Source organism: Ictalurus furcatus, chromosome 24, assembly GCF_023375685.1.
Source record: "Ictalurus furcatus strain D&B chromosome 24, Billie_1.0, whole genome shotgun sequence".
In the NCBI taxonomy this organism is placed as follows: Eukaryota; Metazoa; Chordata; class Actinopteri; order Siluriformes; family Ictaluridae; genus Ictalurus; species Ictalurus furcatus.
The window spans coordinates 11,283,403-11,294,719 of record NC_071278.1 but is presented as its reverse complement, the minus strand read 5'-3'; the positions used below and the strand labels follow the sequence as shown (position 1 = coordinate 11,294,719).

The following is an 11,317-nucleotide window of genomic DNA, read 5'->3' as shown; positions in this document are numbered from 1 at the left end:
CCACAAAGTTTGACGCACAGAATTGTATACAATGTCATTGTATGCTGTAAAATGACAATTTTTCTTCACTGGAACTAAGAGGTGCAAACCTGTTCCAGCATGACGATGCCCCTGTGCACAAGGCGAACTCCATGAAGACGTGGTTTGAGAAGGTTGGAGTGGAAGAACTCGATTGTCCTGCACTTAACCCCACTGAACACCTTTGGGATGCACTGGAACACTGACTGCACCCTGGATCTCCTCACCTAACATCAGTGCCTGATCTGATGAACGCTCTTGTAGCTGATTGAACACAAATCCCCCACAGCCACGCCCCAAAATTAAGCAGAAAGCCTTCCCCGATGAGTGGAGCGCATTATAACAGCGAAGACGGACTAGATCTGGAATGGGCTGTTCAAAAAGCACATATGGGTGTGATGGGGAGGTGACCACAAACTTTTGGCTGTATAGTGTAGTTTGATCGTTCGTAATAAAGTGCTACTGTGACATTTTATCGAATACATTTTCTCCTGTGTGCTGTTAGTCTTTTCCAACAAGGGCAATATTTTCAAAAAGTGTGCTTATTTCTTGGTCTGTTACTTCGCTTCACTAATTGTCAACATGCAAGACCTTTTAGGAGGAACAATATGCATTCATTCATTGCTTCATGTTCTATAGCTGCTTGATTTATAGTCTATCCCAGGAATGATGGGTGTAAGGCACAAGGAATATACAGTATGTACATCCTGTATGGAACAACAGTCTCTCACAGGGCACCATACTGTATACACACATTGACAGCTATGGGCAATTTAGCATAGCCAATTCATCTACTGGCATGTTTTTTTGGTGGTGGGAGGAAACCTACAAAGAGAACATGCAAAACAATTCCACACAGACACCTGCCTCAGCTCAGGATCACACCAGGGACCCTAGAGCTGTGAGATGCCACTGCTATCTACTGTGCCACCAAACCTCCAGGAAGAACAACAAATGGTTTTAATTTAACAGTGTTCAAGGTAAATGATGGAAATTGCTATGACAAGAAAAAAAATATTGGCTCTAATAACACTAATATTGCTAAATAATAGTGCCAAATGATGTAGCTAAAATTTGATCATATTTTCAAATGAAAATTGACAATATGTCATGTACCAGTGCGTAGCCACGTGAAAGTACGCCTAGTAAAGCCACGTTAAGTGATTTTGGTGACCATGCTAACTTTTGCCTGCTGAAGAATCCAGCTTGGGCTGATCAGCCAAAATACAGGCCGAGCTGGTCAAGCTGGAAGACCATCTTTGCCAACTGGTATATTATTTTCCAGATTTCTTAATACATGACTAAATTGATCAATAAATGTTTGATTTTTTAATTCCATTACTGCTGTTGTTTTCTTAAATAGACCTATGATGTACCATTATTAGCAATAATTCAGAAACTTACAATTTTTATCAGCTACCAAAGATGATTTTCCAGTTTGACTAGCTCAGCCTGTTTTGATCAGACTAAACTGGATTTTTCAGTTGCCAGACTTAACCCTCCTTTTGTTTTATACGTCTTGGACCCATTTCCACATTTGAGATGTCTGAAATACCAGTTAATCTCTCTTATCCTCTTTGATTTTTTTTTTTTACTTTCCTCATTTAGGGTCATGAACTTATTTAAAATGTTTCTTCTTATGGCTTTTCTCGGACAGGCCATAATAAAGGTTTACTGTTTTAAGCGGTTCATTGCTGTTTTTTGTGTGTATTTACACTGTGGAAGTCATTTTGACCCATAACATAATGGATGTAAACTCCCCCCCCCCCCCCCAACATAATAGGAGGGTTAATCAACTGAAAGCATCCTTTCCCAACTTTTAGTCCCAAAGCCACCATCTAAACTCCACTCTCTCTGAACCCCCTATATCCATGTGTCAGTGTGCATGAAGGCTTTTGCTACACACAAGCAGTAACATACTGTACCTGATTCCCAGTGGTGGTTTCATAAAGTCCTAGTTTGCAAAGTCATGCATTTTAAATTCCGTTGAAATATGAATTACCTCTTTTGAGTGAACTATCTAAAAAATGTTGCTATTTGACAGCTAAAGTTGTGCTCATAAATTTGCATATGTCTTGCCAAATGTTAATAATTTTTTTAAAATAAGATTGATCATTAAAATTGCATTTTGTTTTTTTATTTAGTCCTGCCCTGAATAATCTATTTCACATAACAGATGTTTACATCTAGTCCAAAAGATGCAATAATAACTGAATTTACACAAATGAACCAGTTCAAAAGTTTACATACCTTTGATTATTAAACCTGTGTGTCGTTACCTGGATGATCAACGACATGATGTTTTTATGTTTTGTGAGAGTTGTTCATGAGTCCCTTGTTTGTGCTGAGCAGTTAAACTGCCCACTGTTCTTCAGAAAAATCCTCCAGGTCCTGCACATTCTTTACTTTTCTTCTGGTCAGTTTCTGCATATTTGACCCCTTTCCAACATATTATTTTGAGATATTTCATATTTAGGACAATTGAGGGACTCATACACAACTATTACAAAAGGTGCAAACATTCACCGATGCTCAAGAAAGCAACACGATACATTAAGAGCCAAGGGGGGTGTAAACTTTTGAACAGGATGATCGGTGTAAACTGTTATTATGTTGTTTAAAGATGTTTTGTTTTTTTCATTTAGTACTGCCCTTCAGAATCTACATAAGATATTTACATGTTTCCCAGGAGACAAAATAATAACATTTTACACCAATTAAATAAAACCACATTTCTCAGAATTATTGGCACCCCTGCATTTTGAACTTGGTACAATATCTTCACTTATAATGTTTAAACCTTGTGAAATCTGTCCTGTGTGCCGTGTGAGTTACTCTTTGAACCTGCCACCAACAATCTTCAGTCCAGTCCAGACACAAGAATCCAGAAGCAGTTTTCAGAATAACAAAAGCAGCATGGTTAAACAGACCGACCATGCAGCACTTTTAGATTGCCAAAAGCTGGTTTCTCTTTGCAATGACCATAAAGGTTCTGCCACCTTTGCATGAGCCATAGGTGGGGAGAGTCATACCCACAGGTCCAACGCAGGTGCCTGAGCAAACCCCTATCCCCACGCCGAATGCATCATATCAGTGGGATTTGATAACAAGGTTGAAGCGATACAAAATTCAGTTCTGCCATTGGCTCCCAAGAACTCCGGGCTTCATTATTATCAGTCCCCAACATGGTTGTTAATTTGATCTAAGATGTTTGTTTCCCGTTAGAGAGAGCTGTGATCGAAAAGTTAGACTGCATGGTTCAGAACAAAGTACTCAACATACTGTTTTTTTTTGTGTGTTTTTCTTCCGAAAACGACTTGAATTGGCGAAATGGTTGTGCACGGTCTTTCACTGCGATGTTTGTTGGTAAATGAGACCTTTTAACTGTACTCGTGTTCGACGCACGTGAATCGAAGAGGGTTTTGACTGAATGCATGTTGTGATGATGTCACGTGATGCGTTTCGGCCCAAATCTGTGGAAAATCTGTGGTAATTTTGAAAATTTGCAAGCTTCCATGAATATTGCAGGGTTCGCTTGATTTCGCGTTCATTTCTGTGATTGCAAAATACTGGAAGGATTGATAGAGGTTGGCCTTTTCCCTTCAAGCCTAGATTTCATCATTTGTGGCTCAGTGGGTAAAGCTTTGGGTACTGATCAGAAGGTTTGGAGTTCAAGTCCCAACACTGCCAAGCTGACAATATCCATAGGTGAAGTGAAGTGTCATGGTTGACCCTACACTCTGATCCCAATTTCCTAACAACCTAGGATATGTGAAGAAAAGAATTTCACTGTGGTCCTTCTCTTCTTCTTCTTAAAGTGCTCCTTACATAACAATTCATGCCATCCAACCACAGTTCTGGTTCACACTGGCCTGTACACTGATCATAACATTAAAACCACAAGCCTAATATTGTGTAGGTCCCCTTTGTGCCACCCAAACAGCTGTCAAGGCATGGACTCTACAAGACCTCTGAAGGAGTGCTGTGGTATCTGGCACCAAGACGTTAGCAGCAGATCCTTAAAGTCCAGTAAGTTGTGAGGTGGGGCCTTCATGGATTGGACTTGTTTGTCCAGCACATCCCACAGATGCTCGATCGGATTGAGATCTGGGGAATTTGGAGTCAACACCTTGCCTTCTTCTCATAGTACATCCTGGTGCTCTGTGTGTTCTGACACCTTTCTATCAGAGGCAGCATTAACTTTTTCAGCAATTTGTGCTACAGTAGTTCTTCTGTTGGATCGGACCAGACGAGCTATACTTCGCTCCCCACGCGCATCAGTGAGTCTTGGGTGGCCATGACCCAGTCGCTGGTTCACCTTTTGTCCTTCCGTGGACCACTTTTGGTAGGTACTAATCACTGTATACCGGGAACACCCCACAAGACCTGCCATTTTGAAGATGTTCTGACCCAGTCGTCTAACCATCACAATTTGGCCCTTGTCAAAGAAGCTCAGATCCTTATGCTTGCCCATTTTTCCTGCTTCCAACACATCAACGTCAGGAACTGACTGTTCACTTGCTGCCTAATAAATATATCCCACCCCCTGACAAGTTCCACTGTATCGAGATAATCAATGATATTCCCGTCACCTGTCAATGGGTTTAATATAATAGCTGATTAGTCTATATGTTCCCAGTATCCCAGCACACATGCTAAAAACAAACTTAGTGAATCTTAAAATCTTAGGGATTTGTGACAGAAGTAGTGTACAGCTCCATCTAGCGGCAGATTGTGTATCAATACGTCATGGATGTCTGACTTGTTGTTGTTTTCATATTCCACCACTGGAGGTCGCTGTACTCAACAAATACACAACAGCAGCTGATCTTTCCGGTTCCTCCTCGGTAACGTACTCCGCAGTGCTCAGGCATCGGCGGCGGTAGTCGGGGGTTGTTCACACTGGAGAAATGACCATCACCAACGGTGTTTGGATAGACCGATAGAGATCCATACACGCGATAGCACGCGCGCAAGCAAAACAACAAACAAAATAAAACTGAAAACAACGCCGCACGCGCTGGACGGATCAGACTCGGATTCGGCATGCGGGAGGACACAGGGACTCGGATCAGACTACAACAACATCCGATTGCTTCCCGTGTGTGTCCGTGATTAACGCTAGCTAACGTTCAGGCAACTGGCTAATGATTAACGCGACTGTCAATAAGAGTGTCTGTTTTTTTCTCCGCGTGCATTTTGAGGTCACGCTGCTGATTTCATTAACGCTGGCTTTAATCTCGCTATAACAGTAATAACAATAAGAAAGGAGGCTCGGGTCTGGTTAGCACAGCTAACTGCACACTGGAAAGCTAGTGCATGTAAAGGAAGTGAGCCAGTGGGGTCTGATAAGATGATCTGCTCATAGCATTTAAAAAGACAACAAACGCACGCGGCTTTATTACTGCATGAAAAAAAGGGACAATAAGAGGATCTGGATTTCTCCACCAATGACCCCGGAGAACACCTGGCGCGTGCCAACTGTGTGCAGTTTGCAACCATTGTTTCATCTGGATTCAAATCCTTTGCATTGCTAAAAAAAAAGACTGATTTTATATATAGATATATAGATATATCTAACTACTTAACGTTGCATCTGGTTTCCGTTTAACCGAAAATGGCCGCCGTGGTGAATTATTCTCCTCCTTGGTGGGTTAACCTGCTGCACCGTCTTCCTCACTTCAACCTGCGCTTCGAGCAAATCAGCAGCGAGTTCCAGCCAGAGGACTCCTCATACCAGCAGGTAAGAGCTGCTGCACACATGCCACACAGCCTGGGTTTGACTGCTGGACGGACTGGACCAGGAATGGTACCAGATGCATGTCCTGCTATAAAGGAAAACAACAACAAAAAAAGCATGAAAGTCATTTTCCTGTTCTCTGAAACAGTGATGTCATCAGTTCCTGCACTGGATGGAACTAATGCTCTGTTATTCAATCAGTCTCTCAGTATCAAGGGTCTGTACACTATATAAAACCAAAAGGTTGTGGACACCTGATCATCATGCATATATGATAATGATAATGAGTCTTTATTAATCACATATACATTACAGCACAGTGAAATTCTTTTCTTCACATACCCCAGTATGTTAGGAAGTTTGGGTCAGAGCACAGGGTCAGCCATGATGCTGCGCCCCTGGAGCAGAGAGGGTTAAGGGGCTTGCTTAAGGGTCCAACAGTGGCAGTGCTGAGGCTTGAACCCCCGACCTCTATATGTGTGTGTGTGTGTGTGTGTGTGTGTGTATGTATGAGCTTGTTGAACATCCCATTCCAGATTTGGTCCCCTTTTGCTGTTATAATAACTTTCATTCTTCTGGGAAGGGTTTCTACTAGATTTTGGAGCGTTGCTACGGGGATTTCTGTTCATTCAGCTACAAGAGCATTAGTGAGATCAAGTATTGATGTTCTTAGGTGAGGAGGTCTGGGGTGCAGTCGGTGTTTCCGTTCATCCCAAAGGTGTTCAGTGGGGTTGAGATCAGGTTCGGACCTCTTAGTTCCAGTGAAAAGAGATTTGTGTGCTTCCAGCTTTACGGCAACAGTCCCAGAAGTCCCATGTATTGGTGTAATGCTCAGGTGTCCGTAGACTTTCATCTATATTGTGTATGTGTTGATGGGTTGTGTCTTCTTGTTGCTTCAGAGTATCCCTTGACACTCCACAGCAAGCTACTTGTAAGGTTCTCACATTGGGGATGCATCAGTATGATTTTTAAAAAAAAATAAAATCAAAATGAGTGCACAATCAGTGGAATCATGGAACATATATATTTGGCTCTGTTTATGTTGTTGCTCCTCAAGCTGAGTTGTTGTTGCCTGGCTCGATTCGCTGAGCGTGATCATTAAAATAAGCATACGGTACCTTCTCAAGCAAAGTGTAGACCCTGGTGGAAGGAACTCAGTGCTCAGTGCTCGCTGAAGTGAAGGGCTCTCATATTCAACAGATTCTCTACACATTTACTTCACTAATTCGTTTTGTTTGTTTGCACCCATCACGTGTATTAATGATCACGCTCAGGTCGGCTGCCCTCACATTCTCTATTAACGATATTATTAAAATGATCAAAGATGTTTTGTCAGGTTAGTTGTATTGTCGGAGGATACTGTAGTACCTCTTCTTGGATCCAGATCCAGTGTCCAGATCGCTGTCATTGCGTATCATCTGTTTTATTATCATGACCGTGTATGCTAAATATTGTATTACATAGGCTTACGTTGGATCACATGGTATCGGATGTTGGTGTCGAAGCAATTTTTTTTCCAAAGTATGATTAAATGAACATGGTTAGTTACTCATTAATAACGTTCACGTCAATCTTTGTGTGTATATCAGGGCGTGTGATTTAGTTGTGACTAACTAGTGCTGTATTGTGCTGAATGTCCAGTGTGCTCATGAGGCCCAAGAAGAGTGCACTGCGACATCTATAGAGTTTAGGATCCCATTTAGGAGAGAAACAATGTGTCTGAAATTGCGCCATAGCTCACACATTCTCTGTTTACTATTCACTCTCTGTTTTATATAGAGCACTGTGTGGGGTGGCAGCAGAAAGCGAGACCCCAGGCTGAATTCAGACAAGAATTACGTAACTCGCTGTTACTTAAACCTTTTTTTTAATGTTATTATAATACCTGGCAACCTGAAACCACACAAATGTAGTAAAAGTATTTAAAAACTCGCTATGCATTGTTGTATTTAGTCTGGATATAGTATGCAATGGTTGTACACTTTATAGTGCATCGTGTGAAATAATGTAGCTCACTCTGTGACTGCACCATATGGTACAAGTACTGCAAGACTAATCCTACCAGTGTCTGAATTTGTTCAACATTTAACACTTTTACCATTGTTAGTTAGTTCCTCTGGGCTATGCTTGGACTCCATTGTATCTGTATGGATTTGACTGGACTGTATCTGTATGGATTTGACTGGACTGTATCTGTATGGATTTGACTGGACTGTATCTGTATGGATTTGACTGGACTGTATCTGTATGGATTTGATTGGACTGTATCTGTATGGATTTGATTGGACTGTATCTGTATGGATTTGATTCGAATGTATCTGTATGGATTTGACTGGACTGTATCTGTATGGATTTAACTCTGTTGTATCTGTATGGATTTGATTGGACTGAATCTGTATGGATTTGACTCTGTTGTATCTGTATGGATTTGATTGGACTGTATCTGTATAGATTTGACTGGACTCTATCTGTATGGATTTGACTCTGTTGTATCTGTATGGATTTGACTGGACTGTATCTGTATGGATTTGACTGGACTGTATCTGTATGGATTTGACTGGACTGTATCTGTATGGATTTGACTCCGTTGTATCTGTATGGATTTGACTCCATTGTATCTGTATGGATTTGACTCCGTTGTATCTGTATGGATTTGATTGGACTGTATCTGTATAGATTTGACTGGACTCTATCTGTATGGATTTGACTCCGTTGTATCTGTATGGATTTGACTCTGTTGTATCTGTATGGATTTGACTGGACTGTATCTGTATGGATTTGACTGGACTGTATCTGTATGGATTTGACTCCGTTGTATCTGTATGGATTTGACTCCGTTGTATCTGTATGGATTTGACGCCGTTGTATCTGTATGGATTTGACTCCGTTGTATCTGTATGGATTTGATGCCGTTGTATCTGTATGGATTCTGCATCTGCGACGTGTATAAATGGACGTTAAATGACACTGCCGTGGTTGGTGTTGTAGTAGACATGCCTTTTTAGCTTTGGTTAATTGTGATTAATTGCTGGATCCAGAGCCATTCACAGGAACACTACCTGCGTGCGACACCAGTCCATCACAGCTTCACACACAAATTTACACAGTCTTTCACACCTGAGGGCAATTTATGCCGCATTCCACTAAAGGTCATAACTCATCATTCCCAACCTCTGCCTGGGAAAAACCAAAACCCAACCCCAAAAACCAAAATTCCTACCCCAAGTTTAAGGAGTGACATCGAATCAACATGGCTGCTCGTGGCATGAACAGTAAACACAGCGGTACCGCTTACCTTTTAAATCAGTTATACAACAATCTACGAGTTTTTCCTTTAGATCAATCAACATTCAGACACGGGATGTCTGAGAGCTTGAATGGGATACAGATCATTTTTAAATATTAATATTTGCAAGCTGTGCCTTTACAGTGTAATGGTGTGCCCTTTTTTGGTCAATACTATTAATTTACACCCTCTAGTCACTTCTTACCCGTTTTGTTCGCTTTGTTGTAGCCGTTTCAACAAAGCCAGGTTATTTGTTCTATTATAAGTTACTTTATTCTTATCTCTGAAAGTGTGTTCCGCCAGCTGCTGCCTGTCAATTTATATTTTTAACCACCTCTGTTTTATTATTTGATCTCTTTATTACTGAGGCAGAAAGATCCGGCTCTCGTACAACTCAACTTTAACTTCGTCATTTGGCAAACCTGGTTGTGAGGTGTAACACAATGGGAAGATGGTGACCAGTTTAGGATTTTGTTTTGCCATGTATCCTTACTACGGCTTATTCACGGAAGTCCGCTGAGTCCATATTGATTCCACAATCGATTTCTTCTGTCTTCTGTGTGCAAAGTCTTTCCAATATAGGAGTTAATTGGTACATGACCTACCCTACTTATGTCCTATTACTCTACACTAAAACGGTGTGTTTTATTGAATGAATTGTTGCTTTATTAATTCATTATTGTTTTCTTTTTACTTTTATTCAACATGGATGAACAGTTCAGTGGAAATGTTTTAGTTGAAGCTGCTAGCTTGTATGCAAAAAACGAATTCAGCAGTTTTGAGGTGGATCAAATGACCACCGAGAAGGAATTCAGTTTCAGCTCCTGGCAACAATGTTTTTTTGCCAATGCTTTTATTTGTCGCGTTACTTCCTGTCACGTTATTCAATGCTGCAGCTCGGGAGCAAATTGCTTTCACACGTTGTATTGTTCTTTGACTTTAAGTAGTGTACTGATTCTACTGGGAAACCTGAGAAATACAAAAAGCTGTTCTGCTTTTCTAATGCGAGATTCAGGCCTGACAAACTTTACCTTCATCAGCTGACAAAACAATAACAAAGTGGTGGCTCACTGACGCCTGAGTAAACATTACACAAATTGTGAAGCATGCTGGGTAAGTGACAGGTGTAAATGTGGGTGTTGTCCTGTCCTCCCATTTGTCCAGTTACCTTTTTAATGTTGAAGACTTTGACAAATGTGCTACTGTTTTAGGATTAGTAACTCATTGAGGCTGCATGGGATTTCATATCCACTTGGCTTAAATAATAATTAATAGCCAATCCTCTTAGTCACGATTATTCAACCTTTTGACTAATTATGTTAACAATGAAGTACTATACATTTTTGATCTCATGTTCTTTAATTTTTTTCTCTTTTCAAAAGAAGGGAAGAAACCAAGCAAGGGGGAGAAACCAAAAGTGAAACAGAGGAAGAAAGAATGAGTAGGTAGCAAAGGATGTGCACAAAGTTATACAATTAAATAAACGTCCTTGTTCATCTTTAAGGACGTGCATGCCATTGTTATGGATTAATGCTGCATTTGACTTCGGAAGTGGGAAGTCGGAACCATCGGGTCAAGTCAACTTTATTTATAGGACATTTAAAATAACTTTTGTTGAGCAAAGTGCTGTACAGAATCTAAAGTATTTAAAAAGAGGCAGCTCAAAGAAGAATACAGTAAAGATATAAATAGACATGCAGAGAAAGAGGTCCATTCATCCATCCATCCATACATGCATCCATTTTCCATACTGCTTATCTTACACAGGGTCACGGGGATCTTTGAGCCTCTCCCTGGAAAGGCGGGGGACACCCTGAATGGGGTGCTAACCCATCACAGGGTTCAATCGCACACACATTCACACGCTACGTACCATTTGGAAATGTCTTTGGACTGGAGGAGGAAACTGGAGTACCCAGATGAAGCCCTCAAAGCATGGGGAGAACATGCAGACTTTGCACACACACAGGGTGTAGGGTGGGATTCGAACCCCCCAACCCCAAGGAGAAAAGAAGAAAAGGACAGTCCAATCAGCCGGACTCGAAAGCCAGAGCAACAAGGTGTGTTTTTGGGTTTAAAAATGTCTAAAGTAAAGCAGGTCCTAATGATAAGTGTCGGTAAGTTCGAAAGCCAGCCGAAGAGAAATCCCTATAACCTTTTCCTTAGGAATGCTGGAATGAGAAACTGATAACGGAGTGGTTTGCAGACTTGACATTCCTGGGAGTGGAACAGAAGTGGAAAAGATCAGACCTTCATGCATTCTTGCTACGAAG

At 41.1% G+C, this 11,317-nt stretch overlaps 1 protein-coding gene across 1 annotated transcript in view; it reads left to right on the top strand.

The window, feature by feature from the left end:
• The first annotated feature begins 4,843 nt into the window (after positions 1-4,843).
• The window catches only part of ttyh3a (tweety family member 3a), a 62,473-nt gene continuing 55,999 nt past the window's right edge, over positions 4,844-11,317 (top strand). Inside the window, exon 1 of the mRNA XM_053612320.1 lies at positions 4,844-5,761. Within this exon, the coding sequence (XP_053468295.1) occupies positions 5,636-5,761 (126 nt within the window). The 5' untranslated portion in view covers positions 4,844-5,635. The remainder of the gene's footprint in view (positions 5,762-11,317) is intronic.